At 43.4% G+C, this 17500-nt stretch overlaps 1 protein-coding gene across 1 annotated transcript in view; it reads right to left on the bottom strand.

Moving 5' to 3' along the window:
* Positions 1–319: 319 nt before the first annotated feature.
* LOC135109815 (nephrin-like) overlaps positions 320–17500 on the bottom strand; it is a 113459-nt gene continuing 96278 nt past the window's right edge. The window contains exons 7-15 of the mRNA XM_064021536.1: positions 15149–15290; positions 9653–9783; positions 9200–9359; positions 8746–9039; positions 7272–7447; positions 6903–7029; positions 6376–6719; positions 1112–1246; positions 320–1002 (exon numbers count right to left, since the gene is read on the bottom strand). Coding sequence (XP_063877606.1) covers positions 643–1002; positions 1112–1246; positions 6376–6719; positions 6903–7029; positions 7272–7447; positions 8746–9039; positions 9200–9359; positions 9653–9783; positions 15149–15290 — 1869 coding nt within the window. The 3' untranslated portion in view covers positions 320–642. The remainder of the gene's footprint in view (positions 1003–1111; positions 1247–6375; positions 6720–6902; positions 7030–7271; positions 7448–8745; positions 9040–9199; positions 9360–9652; positions 9784–15148; positions 15291–17500) is intronic.

Genomic DNA, 17500 nt, shown 5'->3' with positions numbered 1-17500 from the left:
CTTTGTTTATTAGGTTTATTGTCCTTTGTGTTCGGCAGGATGAGAACCATGTAGACCACGTAAGAGATTTAGGTTCGTGTGTGTGTGTGTGTGTGTGTGTGTGTGTGTGTTTATATATATATATATATATATATATATATATATATATATATATATATATATATATATATATATATATATATATATATATATATATATATATATATATATATATATATATATATATATATATATATATATATATATATATATGATGGCGTAGGCGACATGAGGGTGTAGCGCGGGAGCCTTGCAGTGGATAGGTGTGGGTGGAGAGATGATAAAAAGACACAGACACACGAACACTGATATAGGAAGTCAGTACGAGGGGAAAGGCACGGCGGTGATTGGGCTGGTCCATGTGGAGGATCTGCTGCAGAGCAACCACTTCACCAACTTATTGTCGATTTAAAACATTCCAAGTAAGTTTATTCGGAGGGACGTACCCGGTGACTCGTGCACACATTTTCACGTGGCCACTGCAGCGTTCACGTCATAACGCAGATTGTTACACGAAGCGTGTCGCCACCCTGAACTTCACAGTTTCTCAGGCCTGGAAGGATTAGCGCCACCACTCGGTACACTAACTCGTGAAATTTTTCGTCACACGGAGGAGTCGCCCTTCCTGAGCAGCGGCGTACTGGGAGCGTCTTCCTCAAAGTTTGGTGGACTTGCGAAAGACACTCGCTTTTTATCAGTGGCAAGGTACTGCCTGGGCGGGGGCCCCACCGCCTCCACGGCCAGGAAAGGCAGCTGTGGCAGGTTAATAATGGAAGCACAGCGACTCTGGAGAGCAGCAGGGGCGAGAGGACTCCGCCTAGGCAGTGTGGAGGATAACGAAGGGTCGTGGAGACAGGGGTGCTGCTGGTGGTGGACGGGGTGAGGCCTCTGCTGCTGTGCTGGACACTCACCTCCCTGGCTGCACGGCGGCGCCCCCATCCCGCTGTACTTGGGGCTACTCATCTGCGGGAGGGAACATACAGTATCACACAGCAGTACAAATGTGGAAAAGAGTACATACCTCACCAAGACACTGGTGAGCCTGCGTGGGACCCATGAGGGCAGCACTGACCGTGGAGGGCAGGGCAGCGTAGGAGTATCGGTGAGGTGGTAAGAGCGTCGCCGCGGGGGCCGCTTCCATCTCACAGCCGCGGCAGGAGGTCTGCAGTGGGATTACATCGGGGTCTGCGTCGCTCTCAGCCTCCACCTGGCAAAGCGAGATGAGATTTGTCTCAGTCAAATGAGGCAGAAAAGGTACGTAGATCTAAATCTGTGCTGATATTCAGCACAATGAGTGGCTGGTGTGAGGCTGATTGGAATCCGGACCTGTGTCAAAATTTATTTTATCCTGATAGAAGTGTTCCGTTTAGCTGAGACAATACTGCCATTGGAAAATGCAAATTTCGGTATTATACTTGCAATTTTAGTTGTGGAATAGGTATTTTCGGTACTATGGAAAAGGTTTCTGGGAACCGAACAGTACGCTCATGTGAGAAATTATTTATGTTGATTGTCGATCGTCTCGGTCAAATCGGAGTTACGAATTGGCCTCATATTACAGTTTTCAAACTAAATTAATTGTAAAACGGAATGGAGCTCGAGCGATCCAAAGTTCCGTAAAGCACCTGTTGTGGCTAAAAATATCATATACCAAAATACCAGACACCCATTAGCAAGGCTAGTCAGCATCGGTTTGAGTTGACTATCTATCGATGACATTGATAACATCATCGATATAACATTATCGTTGTCATGTTCAGCCATCCATTGCCTGAAACCAGGACTGTTTCCATCATGCATGGGATGTGGTGAGTTTATCGCAAGGGTGTCGAACTTCAGACAGCAGACGTCAGACTTGCCCTAATTCGAATCAGGAGCAGGGAACTGACACAAGTGTAGCGACCGGAAGTATGGAAGAAACTTTGATAACTTACACACACACACACACACACACACAACTGAGGTTCATTCTCTGCCTCCGTGTGTTTCTCAATCAAAAACTAAGGGGAGGATAAACTTGACCCTTGGTTTAGTTCTTACCACCACCACCCCCACCACCACCATTAACAACAACAGCATTCTCGTAAAAATGCTAACAGTACAACAACAACAACAGCAGCAGCAACAGCAACAACATCAACAGCAACAGCAACAGCAACAACAGCAACAACAACAACAACAAGAACAACAACAACAACAACAACAACTACTACTACTACTACTACTACTACTACTACTACTACTACTACTACTACTACTACTACTACTACTACTACCACTACCACTATTACCACTACATGTTTAAGGGCGCGCCACCCCCAAGGAGGGATTTTTTTCTCTCGCGAGTTGTGAGTAACACTGATGATCAGGTTATAAAGGATTATATAAGAGACAAGGGAATCAATGATTTTGAATTGCAGTTAGTATCTAATGAACATTCCATATTTAAATCATATAAGCTATCAGTTTCTGTGGGAGACAAAATTAAAGTGTTGTCACCTGATATTTGGCCTCAAGGCGTTTGTGTTGAAAAGTGGAGAAATAGGAATTAATGTTTTTGTACAATTTCATGAAAATGGAAGACAGTAGAAATTTAACGTGTGTTTCATATAATTGTGAATATGCAGATGATTTAAGGGCACCGTTCCTAAGTGAGCTTTATAATCAAAGTGATTTTTTTTTAATCCAGGAGCATGGTTTGTTTATGAGTCAGCTTGATTGGTTTTATGGAGTGGGTGAGGGTGTGAATGTGCACGGGGTCAGCGCCATGGAGGAGGGTCGGCTGGTGCGGGGTAGGCCGCACGGCGGAGCAGCCATCCTGTGGCGTGACTCCAAGCGGTTTCGTGTCACTCCTGTACCTTATGAATCCAAACGATTGTGTGCTGTTCGAGTTCATTTACCAGAACAAACGGGTTTGGTGATATGTGTATATATGCCCTGTGATGATCAAAGAAGTGACCAAAATGTGAATGAATATGTAAATATACTGAGTGATATAGCAGTTCTTAGTCTTAGTAATGATATAGATTTTATATTAGTAGGTGGTGATTTTAATACTGATTTTAGCCGTGTTACGCCCCAGACACGGGCCTTTGTTAAATTTATCGATGAGTACAGGTTTTATTGTTGTGATAATGATGCCTTATCCACAGTTGCTTATACTTATTGCAGTAAAGGAAATAATTTTAAATCCCTGATAGATCATTTTTTGATATCAGACAATATATCTAACTTCCTTCAGACTTATACTACTATTGATTCTGTAAACAATCCATCAGACCATATAGCTATAAAGTGTGTTTTAGATGTTACTATTTCTTATAATGTGGAAAATATTGAGCATGAGACCTTCGAGCGCATATGTTGGCATAAGGCAAATACTGAGGATATATTAAGGTATAAAGAGTTAGTCACTGGATATCTGTTAAATGTTCCCCTACCGGAAGATATGTTAATGTGTAGAAATAATATGTGCACCCAGCATGAAATGGAAATAGCAGCATTTTATGATCATATCACCAATGCACTTATAAAGGCAAGTAAAGAGTGTATACCAAGGACAAATTGTGGGAGAGTTAAGAAAATTGTGCCAGGCTGGAATGATTGTGTTGAGGGTTATTTTCGCACTGCTTTGTTTTGGCACAGGTTATGGGTAGACAGTGAACGACCTCAGCAAGGTCTCATTGCCGAAATACGCCGTACAACACGTAAATGTTATCACCAAGCACGCAAGATGGTTATAAAGCAAGAAGAGTTAATAACTACAGAGAAATTAGCTGAGAGTTTGCAGGCTAGTGCTTCTGGTAGACAGTTTTGGAGATCTGTAAGAAACAAGGGAAAACAGAAGAAAAAAACGCCTAAGGCAGTTGATGGAAAACATTGTCCTAAAGATATAGCTGATTTATTTAAAGGAAAGTTTGAAGAGCTTTACAACAGTACCTCATACGATACAAATGAGATGGATAGCTTAAAATCTGCCATCAACAGTGTAATTTCTTGTCAGAAAAATAGTAATGAAAGTATACTCTTGATTACGCCTGATGAGGTGCGTCAAGCACTGCGGAGAGTGAGGCCTGGAAAGGGAGAAGGTGAGGGTGACCTGATGTCTGACCATCTCATACATGCTGGTGATGTGTTATACGGACACTTGTCTGTACTGTTTTCAGCCATGTTGAGGCACGGTTTCTCTCCCCACAGCATGATGAAAGGGGTTATGATACCGCTTCCTAAAGGTCGTTGGGCAAATCTTAATACCAGTGAAAATTACAGAGCGATTACTCTTAGTAGTTTGATGAGTAAAATACTGGATAATATTGTATTGATGAGAGAAAGGGATAAACTATTGACCAATGATTTGCAGTTTGGGTTCAAAGAAGGAACATCCTCTACTATGTGTACAGCAATGGTGAGAGAAACTGTGTCTTATTATGTATCTAAAGGTACAACTGTTTATGGGTTTACTTTAGATGCAAGCAAGGCTTTCGACAGAGTTAATTATTGCAAATTATTTGATATTCTATTGAAACGTAATGTATGTCCTCTTATATGTAGATTATTGTTAAACATGTACGTAAATCAAAAACTAAGCGTAAGATGGAATGACTTACTGTCTAGTACATTTGAAGTGAGTAATGGAGTCAAACAAGGTGGTGTGATCTCTCCTATACTGTATTGTGTTTATGTAGACGGGTTACTCACGGAATTGCGAGACTCTGGCGTTGGCTGCTACATGGGTGGCACCTATGCAGGAGCCTTCGGGTTTGCTGATGACCTAAAAGGTCTAGCACCAAGTGTTTTTGCTCTCAAGAAGATGATAAGCATCTGTGTAGATTATGCATCGAGATATGACATTGTGTATAACGAAAAGAAAAGCAAATTAATAGTTTTCCACGGTAATAAAAGAAGTAATATAATTCCTAATGTAGAAATTAATGGTAAAACTATTGATATTATGGAGGAAATTGTACACCTGGGAAATGTTTTAGGAAGAAATATTTTTAAATGTGATACTTCTAAATGTGTGACTGATTTTTATCGACAATGTAATTCATTTTTATCCCGTTTTAAGGGTGGACTGTCACATGTAAGAAATACTTTGTTTTTTAAATATTGTTCTAGTTTTTATGGTAGTCAACTTTTAAATGTGTGTGATGGTAGCATGGAAGCGGTGTACCGAGCGTGGAGGGTTGCAGTGCGTCGAGTGTGGAAGCTGCCCTGGACCACACACTGTAGTCTGCTTCCTCACATTGCTAATGTTATGCCCCCAGAAATGTGGTTCGCAAAACGGGAGATTGCTTTTATAAACCAAATATTAACATCAGACAATATGGTTATAAGAACAATAGGAAGAATGGGGGTTTATGGAAGACATTCAATAATGGGCAGTAATGTAAGATATCTTTCATACAAATTTAATATGAATATTGGAGACATCAATAAGGTTTGGACGCAGCTGCAGTGTGACCAGTACGAACTTGCACGGACTGGTGCACAAATTCGTGAATTGTGTTTGATGAGGGATAGATGTGATACCACAATCTTAGATGTAAGGGAAACTAAGATGTTGATTGATGCTTTGTGCACCGAGTGACGTCGGATTCAGTATGATATTGTCTAATTTAGTATAAATTTATGTCTTTTTTTTTAATAATTAAATGAAATGTTTTTCTTTCTTTTAGTTTTAGTATGTATTTTAGTTTGTGTACACATCTTGTGTGAATAAAGAATATTGAATTGAACTACTACTACATCTACTACTACCACTACTACTACTACTACTACTACTACTATTACTACTACTACTACTACTACTACTACTACTACTACTACTACTACTACTACTACTACTACTACTACTTTTACTACCTCACCATTACCATCATCACACCACCACCACCACCACCACCACCACCACCACCACCACCACAACACCACCACCACCACCACCACCACCACCATCACCACCACCACCACGACCACCACCACTGCCGCTAATGATAACAAATGGAAACTAAAAAGAGCAAAGCATTATTGGTGAGGGTAGAAACATTGCAAATAATTGGACCGCTCGTCACATATAATTGCTCACCAACCAATGTACTCGTATACTGGAAAACGATCCTCTCCATTTTTTTGCATTATTTTTATTTTATCATTATAACCCTCTGTTTGTATTGGGCTGGCGGTGATGCATCTGTCAGCGCTGCATTTGTTTGGCCATAGTTACAGTACATTCTGTATATATAACTCTCTCTCTCTCTCTCTCTCTCTCTCTCTCTCTCTCTCTCTCCTACCCACAGCCACACATACCATATGCATACATACTCGTACACACACCTGCAAGTCTCTCTCTAGACAGGTGGTGTCATGGTCAGGCGTCGTGGGCAGAGACTCCGGGCCACACCTCGTCTCTGTCTCCCTTCTGACGTGGAGCTGACGCTCTGCCTGAAGGCGAGGCGGCAGAAGCCTTTTGTGGCGGAGCGTGAGAAGCAGCAGGAGGAGGATAAGAAGCAGCAGCAGGCCAGACCCCGCGCCCAATACGCCCAGAATAAAGTTAGGCAGCTGAAGGGCGTCCAGGCTAGAGTTCCCGCTGCCACTGCTGCTGCTGATGCCCGTCGTGCCTGTACTCGGGCCGGCCGCTGTCTGTCCACCATCGCGCACCTCCGCCTCCAAGGGCCCGTCTGCCAATGTGTTCTCCGTCAGGAATAACTTTAATCGTGCAGAGGAGTTCCTAAAGTATTGATTCCTGAGCCGTGTTTTTATATATGGATCACACAAAGTGGATATACTGTATTATAGGGCAGCTCTTCACTGACAAATGGCAGGTAATTTCGCTCCCGTGTTGTCTGCGGAGTTTTACTGACCGTGCAGATGGTAAGCAGAGCCGTTAGGCGCGCTGGTGAGAGTGAGATGGGCGGCAGTGCTGCGGCCTCGCTCATTTACCGCCCGCACCTCCAGCTGGTACTGGCCCCCCTCCTGCAGCCCGCCTACCTGCCGCGTGGAGTTGAATACTTGATTAAAGTGCACGTATTCAAAAACAAATGCATAAATAGAAAAAACAAAATGCATATATGCAACAAATGAATAAACATGGCGTATTGTTCACTATTGCTTGTATCCGGGCGGGCAGTGTGGTCTCTGTGTCAGAGATGAAAGCTTATCACAAACATTAGGGGGAAGTAGAGGGAAAATGAAAACATATTAGAAGCATAAGTTGCGGTGGTGTGACGTACTAGAAAGTCTGGAGTGGAGTCCGCCGTCAGGTTGAGGACGTGGAGGCTTCCCTGCAGACTGGCGTGCAGCGTGAATGTCTGCTGGAGACCTCCGCTGCTCCCCGCCGCGCACCGCACCCGCACTGAGGTCCTTGTGCCGTCGAACACCGAACAGTTTCCAGGTGGCTCGGGCTTGCCTTCACAGATTACATATAAACTAATGCATCTCTGGGAAAATTTTTTTTAATGAAAATAGCAACAACAACCGCAGTAATGATAACAACAATAAAAATAATAATAATAATGATAATAATAATAATAATAATAATAATAATGATAGTAATAACAACAATAATAATAATAATAATAATAATAATGATAATAACAATAATAATAATAATAATAGTAATAATAATAATAATAATAATAATAATAATAATAATAATAATAATGATGATAATAATAACTACTCCTACTACTACTACTACTACTACTACTACTACTACTAATATTACTACTACTACTACTACTAATAATAATAATAATGATAATAATAATAATAATAATAATAATAATAATAATAATAATAATAATAATAATAATAATAATAATAAAAATAATAATAATAATAATAATCTACTTAGGTATATCCATCTACCTGACTGACATCCCCTTAAAGGTGAATATCTGAGCCAGGCGTCTACATAACGCTTCGTCTCATCACAAGACTGAAAACACACAGGAGGGGATTCCCACTCCCTTCGCTCCTTCGATCTCACTCGCCTTGAACTAACGCGCGGGGAATGCAGAGGCGGGATTCCTCCTTCGTGGCTCCAGTGTACGAGTTCCCCGGAATGATGATGATGATGATGATGATGATGATGATGGTGGTGGTGGTGGTGGTTGTGGTGGTGGTGGTGGTGGTGGTGATGGTGATAAATAATAATAGTAATAATAATAATAATAATAATAATAATAATAATAATAATAATAATAATAATAATAATAATAATGGTAATGATAAAAGCAGCTCTCCAAATTAAGCGAATATGAAATGCGAGGTCATCATGGCCAATAAATAAATAATTAATCTTCTTCAGCGTTCTTCCTTACCGACCTGCCTGCCTGCTTGCCTACCTGCCTATCGATGACATTGATAACATCATCGATATAACATTATCATTGTCATGTTCAGCCAGTCGTTGCCTGAAACCAGGGCTGTCTGCGTGACTGTCTGAATGACTGACTAAATTCCTGACTGCTTGCGTGCTTGTTTGACTTACTGACTGAATTCTTGACTGCCTGCTTGACTCTCTGAGTGACTAACAGTATTTACAACTGCCTGCTTGCTTGCTTAACTGACTGACTATATTTTTTACTATCTGCTTGCCTGAGTGAATAACTAAATTCCTGTTTCCTTGCTTGCCTGACTCGCTAACTCTCTGCCTGCCTGACTGAACATACATCTGATTCGCTAACTTGCTTGGTGACTGACCTGCCGGAACGATGTGGAAGACGCAGGGCTCCCTCTGGCTGCCGATGTCGTTAGTGGACCAGCAGAGCAGCGTGCCGTAGTCCAGCTCCGTCATGGGCGTGTAAGTGATGACGCTGTGGCCGCTGGAGGTGCTGAAGTGGCTGCCCGGAACGTCAATGGTGTCTGCGGTGTTGTTGAACGTCCAGCGGAAGGTGTGCTGCTCAGGATTCGCGTCCACGGAGCAGCTCACCTCGGCGTCCTCGTAGCGGGCCACGGCATAAGTGGTGATTTGGCCCGGCGAGCATACAGGGGCATCTAGGAAGGGGGAGGGGAAGGGCCATGCTCAACTCATTAAAAACAACAGAGTGTCCTGTGTTGAGTATAAACACCGGAAGCCAATTAGGAACGATTAGTGGTGGACAGCAAATTAACTCATGCATGGAGTGTTACTTCCAGCATAGTGGTCGGGACTCACACTTGACATCCAGCGTGAGGGTGTTGGAGGTGCCAAGGCCCACCACATTGCGCGCGTGGCAGGCATAGTGGCCAGCCTGGGCCCTCGCCACCCGCTGCATCACGAGACTCTGGTTGCTGATGATCACCCCGGCAGACACGTTGTGCACCAGCTCGTTGCTCTACATCGGCATGGCATAGAAGAGGCGTGAAAGTGGTGATTGGAATACAGTAGTTAATGCTTGCCTAGCCGTCTGGTAATGACTAGACGACACGCTACATTGAATCACCACCACGGCACATGAAATACCCGTTCATGTGGTGATGGGATGGCAGTAGTTAATGTTTGCAGAATTACTTGATGGTGAATCTGGACAAAACGTTACATTCAGTCACTGCTATTATCATAAGGAACACCAACATGTTTCCCTTACATTTAGAATGGAGTCTCCCGCCATGAGAGTGTGGGACTTACATTGTGGCTCCAGGACACCACGGTGGCTCGAGGGTTGGCCTTTATGGAGCACTCGAAATATACGTCGTCACCCTCCTTGATGTTATGGGCGTTGAGTGAGGACCCGAACCTGGCAGATGCCTTGGGTACGTCTGTGAAGGGAGCGAGCATTTGAAAGAAGCCCAAGAAATTGCCTGTCTCCCATTGAAATCCCTCCGGACCCCACATATTCCAAGGCCGTGACTCCGAAAGGCTTTTGTCGGAGATGCAGCCGCAGGGCATGACTAAAGCGGCGATATAATATAGGTGAAAAAAAGAAAGAATTCAGTCTTTTCAGTGACCTATTTAGGAAGGACTGATGAGGAAAACATTCATATTTTGCACCTTTTGTATAACGCGACAAAAGAAACCCACTAATGTTATGACGGATGGGACGAGCGTAATGACAGCAGAAAGGGGACGCCCTGGAACCAGAGACACTGGCGTGCCGCCCCGTCCATTCCCGCACTCCATTCCTCGGTGGCGTTAAGAGACGGCATAACTCAAAACAACAGTTGGCCAAGTCTACACCTCGGATTTAGTGCCGCCAGTGTTGTGCTCTCAATCCCACGATATGACATTCTATTACACTTTGTTCCCAGCCTTGAGGGAGACGGAAGGAGGCGGAAGACTAAAGAAGGTGGGCAAAGGAGGTGTTTGCGTGTGTGCTACGGTGCCAGTTATGGATTAAGTGCCGCCTCGAGGTAATGTTCTCACGTACTTAATTACATCTGCTGATGGAGTGTGAGAAGTGAGGCTGTAAATTAATGTTCTGGAGCAATGAACATTCAGGGGGAGAGAGAGAGAGAGAGAGAGAGAGAGAGAGAGAGAGAGAGAGAGAGAGAGAGAGAGAGAGAGAGAGAGAGAGAGAGAGAGAGAGAGAGAGAGAGATAGGTGGGGGTGCAGAGGTGCGGGTGAAGGTTTGCTTAACGCGCCTCCACCTCCGCCCTCCGTCGTCTTGGGGAAGGAAAGTTGCGGCAAATACATGAATGGAAACTTGAGCTCTGCATTAGAATTAGACGGACTCTCTCTCTCTCTCTCTCTCTCTCTCTCTCTCTCTCTCTCTCTCTCTCTCTCTCTCTCTCTCTCTCTCTCTCTCTCTCTCTCTCTCTCTCTCTCTCTCTCTCTCTCTCTCTCTCTCTCCCTCTCCCTCTCTCTCTCTCTCTCTCTCTCTCTCTCTCTCTCTCTCTCTCTCTCTCTCTCTCTCTCTCTCTCTCCGGGCAATAAACACTGAGGAAACAGATGGAGACTTCGCAAACTTGTCTTTATGGTAGGATGAGGATGTGATAATCTGGAGGAGGAGGAGGAGGAGGAGGAGGAGGAGGAATAGCTAGAAGAGGAGGAGGGAGAGAAGAGCGTGCTGGATCAGGAACAAACCGAGCAGGATGTCAAGTGGAAGAGGAGGAGGAAGAGTAGTAAATGAGAGAGCCGAGATGAAGGGCGGGCTGGGGCGGATATGAAGATGCGCCACACTTGTAGATGAGGGAAGAGAGGACGAGAGACGGGAAGTGATGGGATGTCCGTTAAGATCCATATTCTGAACTCTCTTTCTCTTTCTCTCTCTCTCTCTCTCTCTCTCTCTCTCTCTCTCTCTCTCTCTCTCTCTCTCTCTCTCTCTCTCTCTCTCTCTCTCTCTCTCTCTCTCTCTTTCACACACACACACACACACACACACACACACACCTATATAGACACTAACATCAATAACAGTGCGATTAAACCAGATGGGCAAAGATTTAAAGAGATAGGAAGAAATTGGCTCTAAAACAGGGTGGTAGGTGAATGGAATAGCCTCAGTTATCAGACTGTTAGAGCAGATTCAATATGGAGTTTTTAAAAGATTAGATTAATTAATGGATAGGGATGATAGGTGGATATAGGTAGGTATGTTTTATAAAGGGACTGCCACGTGTAGGCCTGATGGATTCTTGTTTCTTTTGTTTTTTTCATGTTTTTTCTTATATAAATGATTGAATTTTTAGCCCTAAGCCATAAAAATATTGAACAGAGGGTGAAAGGCAAAAAATTATTGCAACTATTCTGTACAATTTAGTATGAACATTTAACATGATACGCTTGACATTAGTGCCAGCAATGTGGTGCATGCTGTTAGTAATTATTATTGCTTTATAAAACTGTAACGCAAGATAAAAATGATATCACGGTAATACTGGAATATTCACAATTATTATAACGAAGTTTACTATACTGCTATCACCGCCGCCACCACTACCACCACTCTCGCTACTACTGGTGGTGGAAGTGGTTGTAATGGGTGGTGGTGGTGTTGACAGTACTACTACTACTACTACTACTACTACTACTACTACTACTACTACTACTACTACTACTACTACTACTACTACTACTACTACTACTACTACTACTACTACTACTACTGCTACTACTACTACTACTACTACTACCACCACTACTACTACTACTACTACCACTACTACTACTACTACCACCACTGCTACTACTACTACTGCTACTACTACTACCATCACCTCTACCACTACCATTACCACCACCAATACTATTGCTGCTACTACATATTGTCAATTTTCCCCTTCAACTTATATCAACACGTCCTCTATTTCGTTTGTGGCGGTCTCCCCTGATCAGCAGAGTAGCAGCTGAGGACACGTGCAGCAGGACACAAGGGCCGTGCGGTACGCGTCTTGGTGTTATGTAAAGAAGCACCAGATCCGTGGCTTCCCTGGACGAGTAACACTGAATAATGCAGCGTTATGATACGTGGCTGAGCAGGTACATGTTGATCCCTTCTTTAATGTATAATAATTCTGCACGCGTTGAGAGGAAAACATTTGTCGCAAACTAAAACAAAGGCTTCAAAATTTCCAAAGCGACATGTCACTCATGGTGAGCCACAACTCTGCAAATAACGCCACCTGAATTTTTGTGTTTCATTAATAAGAACGCTTTGCCTCATGAATGGAAACTCAGTGAGGCTGCCGTACTAAATCAAGCCTAAAAATAGATGGTGTCTCATTACGAAGCGAGGAAGGATGGGAAGCTTATTAAGACCGCACCCTCTGAAAGGACACCAGGACTCCGCCACTATGGCATTCTTATTCAGTGTCTTAAGGATTTCAGGACTCCTCAAAAATGCTGATGTGACTAATGTAACCTTATTAGATCCTGTTTCATGGAAGAGTAGCAAGTGTTAGCGTAGGGCTCATTGCGCCATTTTTTTTTCTTTTCCCTTCAGCTGGGTGTTCCTATTAGGCAAGGAAAATTTATTTATTTTATTTGTTTTATATTTGTTTGTCTTGCATATTTTTATTGTATTTTTGTTAATTTCACTTTATTCGTTTATTTTATGCAATTGTAGTTAGTTCTGTACTCGGTCTAGGAAAACAATGCATAGATGCCAGAAACAGGGCAAATAGGGTATTAGGATTCATTTTTAGGAGTGTTAAAAGTAGAGGCTCTGAAGTAATATTGAAGTTATACTTGGCGCTGGTCAGACCTCATCCAGACTACGCTGTGCAGTTCTGGTCCCCACATTACAGGAAAGATATAGGTCTATTAGAATCAGTTCAGAGGGGAATGACTAAAAGGATACAGGGGATGAGGAGTATTTCTTACGAGGTGAGATTGAAGTTGTTAAATTTACATTCTTTAGAGAGACGTAGGTTAAGAGGATAACTGATATAAGTCTTTAAGTGGTATAAGGGTTATAACAAAGGGGATGTAAGCAAAATTCTTAGGATCAGCAATTGAAAAATTTAGGTTTAGGAAAGAGATAGGAAGAATTTGGTTCTCAAATAGAGTGTTAGATGAGTGGAACGAACTCAGTAATCATGTTGTTAGTTCTAGGACATTAGGGGCTTTAAGAAAAGATTAGACGGGTTTATGGATGGGGATGATAGGTGGAAATAGGTAGGTATATTTCATACAGGGACTGCCACGTGTAAGCCTGGTCGCTTCTTGCAGCTTCCCTTATTTCTTATGTTCTTATGTTCTTAATTGTTCTTTTCTTTCTTTTCCTGTATTTTTTATATGTATTTCATTACATTTATTTGTTTTATATAATAATTCATTGTATTCTTGCTAATTTGATTTCACCTAATTTACTTTATTTATTATCTGTGTTTTCCATAATACACAACACCTCTCCTGGGCATCGTCATAGAGAGCAGGGTAACCGGAACCTTTCTCCGCCCCAGTACCGTCTCCAGGCATTGCTCAAAGGTAACCATGTCAGGGCTGTGTGGACCTGGGCGAGGGCAGTCGTTGTAGTGGCATTTGTACTCAATAATGGAAAGAGGCATTTTGTGTGTAACAGATACAGATTAATCACTATCTTCACACGGGAATAAGATGAGGCGCAAATTTCTTTCTCTCTCTCTCTCTCTCTCTCTCTCTCTCTCTCTCTCTCTCTCTCTCTCTCTCTCTCTCTCTCTCTCTCTCTCTCTCTCCACTGAATACACACACGCCAATCTCAAGTCAGTGCTAACTTTCCCTTCCTAATATCTCCGCACAACTGCTCCTGACACAAGTGCCACCAACTCCTTATGTAATTAGAATTCTTATTAAAGGTCCTCTAATTGATAAGAATTTCCCGGGTTACGGTGCTCCCTCCCATGTGTTACTGAGAGTTGGAGGAAAATGCACAGTAAAAACTTTTCCCTTTTTTTAGTAGAGTTGTAAAGTGGAGAGGAAAAGAATGATAACCTGATGATGATGATGATGATGATGATGATGATGATGGCTTCTTGGTTTGCATTCTTAAACGCTTTGAACTTTCACTAGAATTATTTCGCAAAGGCTACAAAGATTACTAGCTGGGATCTCGTTAGTGGCCTTCCTATTAGTGATGCTGAACTCATGACAAACTGTCCAAGGCATAGAGAAAACATCCCTGGTAGCTTCCACTCGAGCCTTCTGGGAACAGTCGAGGTGAAGTGCCGGAGAGCTTATGAATACGGACCCTTATGTCACGAGAGACGTCTTCAAACCAAGTAAAAGTTTTAAGTGGGATGTAAACGTCGCCTTCATCTGGAGAGCGACCAAGGCACTCACTCCTTAGCTTCAGTTCCGGGGACACGCTCGTAACCTACTCGCACACTTGACTGGAGGAGTGATACTACGAGGGCTAAGCAAGGTCGTGGATAGACTGCAGGGAAATTGACCGTAGAGTGAAGCACGTTAATTTTTCAAACGAGTCCTGACCACGAAACGACTCGTATAGATATCTTTGAACTGTGTCGTAAATTCTTATGTGAACAGACGGCAGGGACATTGACCGTAGAGTGAGATACGTAAATTTTTCGGAGTCCTGACCACGAAGACTCGTGTACTTATCTTTGGACTGCATCGTAAACTGTTCCCTGAGACGCTGAAACCTTACGGGACTCACGCCAAGAATATGAATAACCTGACGAAGCGAACACTCAAGGGGAATAAAAATTTAAGAATTCTAAAATACAGTAAACTAGGGACACGTACAGTGGACAGTCAGCCCCCAGGTGTCCTCCAGGGTGGCGGGTGCGGCGTGCGTCTCTGCCACACACTGTAGGTAGGAGCCATCGTCCTCAGGCTGCGGCAGTAGAGTCACAGTGCTGCTAGTCACATTTCCGTCCTCTGATGTCTGAGGGAGAGAGGATCAAGAGGGAAAACATATTATTAATGCGGGAAGGTAGTTATTGCGTGGCTGGGAGACGAAAAGAGGCGTGGGGTGGCAAAGAGACGCTGCAATGTGTGGTGTGGTATAAGGAAGAATGGGTTGATGTTTACGAGGGAAATAGGAAGGGAACGCTGACGTAACATACTCGTAAAGGTAGAAAGGAACCATACTGTGACACAGAGAAACCGACAGCCGGAGTGTTGCACTGGGGGGATGACTTTTAGCAAGGCATGGCGAGAAAAGGAAAGTGTGGTGTCATAGGAAAAGGGGAATGTGTTGTGTTGTAGGGGAGGGAGAATGTTTTAGTACGGAAGAGGAACAGATGGAAGTGAAAGATATAATATGTCGAGGAGATTGGGAAGACCTTCCTCTCCTATTATGTTGTTTGTGCGTATATGTTTGTGACGGTATGAATTCTCATGACTGTTCAGTGCAATCATCAGGCTGTCTAGCTGGGCGACAGATAGGGTACTGAAAAAGCAGGCTTTGCTCGCTCGGCTGTACAGGCATGACGGTCTCGTCCTTGCCCTTACGCTCCACTGCCTCGTCTCTCGCGACACCGTGTAATCAAGGCGTGCGGGCGGAGGGTTGCGCTGCCGGGGTGAGCGCGCCTTTAAAATATTTCATCAAAACGAAGAACAGGAGGAAATATTAAAAGCCATACCCGGAAAGCAGGAGGAACACAAAGCATTGATGAATGTGAAATAGAATAATTGTCAATTAAAATATGGATGTATGCAAAAATACTTTGTATAGATATTTGGGAGTGGAAGGCACAACTAAATTTGATCGATAACTTGATTTCCTTCTCAAAAAATACGAGTGTCACTGTGTCATACTGGGAATAGAGAAGTAAAATACTGCGATGCAATACGACGGGGGAATTTTTGTTTGCTTTCGAAATAGAAAAGAAAACAATTGGGCGCTAGGCCAATGGGATCAAAGCCAGCAGGGCGGCAGGGCGGCGTGTCGGGCGGCGGGCGGCTGGCGCGTGGAACTTTAGTGTCACTTCATCAGGACTACACTCGAGGCAACACTGGACGGCCCGGCACCAGCCATCTTTACTGCCCTGATGTAAGGGAGGGAGGTGTGGGTGTGCGTGTGTGTGTGTGTGTGTGTGTGTGTGTGTGTGTGTGTGTGTGTGTGTGTGTGTGTGTGTGTGTGTGTGTGTGTGTGTAGGGGGGAGGAAGGGGGCTTTATTTGCTACATTTCACACTAAAAAGAAAAAAAAAGAGAAAGAAAAGTCATATTAGCCATAGACACGTCCCATATTCACTGAGAAATAATTTCCATACTTAACCGGCATAGATTTCTGCCTGAAACATAATTGACTCAACAGCGAGAAATTCCCCCGGTGCGAGGCTGTACACCTTAGAGGATCATCCGTATCTAGAAGAGGCTGCACTGCCTGGCCATTAAAAAGTTTTAAATTACTAGTGCGTATTGCTGAGCTGGTGAACTGCCGTCTTGATGCTGCGAACTGCCATTAAAGCGCCTATTTCCTGATAGTATAGGCGATTGGGCGAAAAAAAAAAAGCACTAGCATTCATGATGAACGTAAATGTGCCTCTGCAGCAACTACCTTCCTGACGATACAGTTACGTAGTGGATCCAAGTTCGGAACACGATGCGTCCGTTTACAGACCTTATTTAGAGACATTTATAGCCACAGAGCAAACACTGGAAGGGATGAGCCCGTCTGAAGGCACTCGCCCAAACACGACTTTTATATTGTCCTTCACGAGATGTCTGCACGCTTCTTTTTTTTTGCTGCCTGGGAACTCACAACCCAGAGATGCTTCACTCCTCCTCCTCCTCCTCCTCCTCCTCCTCCTCCTCCTCCTCCTCCTCCTCCTCCTCTTCCTCCTCTCACTGTTTGTCTTAGTCCGAGGGAAAGACGTGAGCTGCCTCTCTAACTGCGTGATACGATAAATTGTGGCTATACATCAGTGCAGTCATGAAAATACACATACATACGCACATACATACTTATCATAGCTCCAGAAAAGTCAGAGATAGATAAATATAACTAAAGTATGTGTCTGTGGCTCATTTCTTTTTCTTGGCGATGGATATAGGAGAATGGTATGCAGCTTTCCACAGTGGTTGGAAAAAAAAAAACGGAAAACGAAGTCAACGATTCAGCGTCTTGGCTCAGAATTTTTGTGTGCTCT

Source organism: Scylla paramamosain, chromosome 2, assembly GCF_035594125.1.
Source record: "Scylla paramamosain isolate STU-SP2022 chromosome 2, ASM3559412v1, whole genome shotgun sequence".
NCBI classification, from domain to species: domain Eukaryota; kingdom Metazoa; phylum Arthropoda; class Malacostraca; order Decapoda; family Portunidae; genus Scylla; species Scylla paramamosain.
The sequence above is the reverse complement of the archived record's forward strand: the minus strand, read 5'-3'. Positions and strand labels throughout refer to the sequence as shown.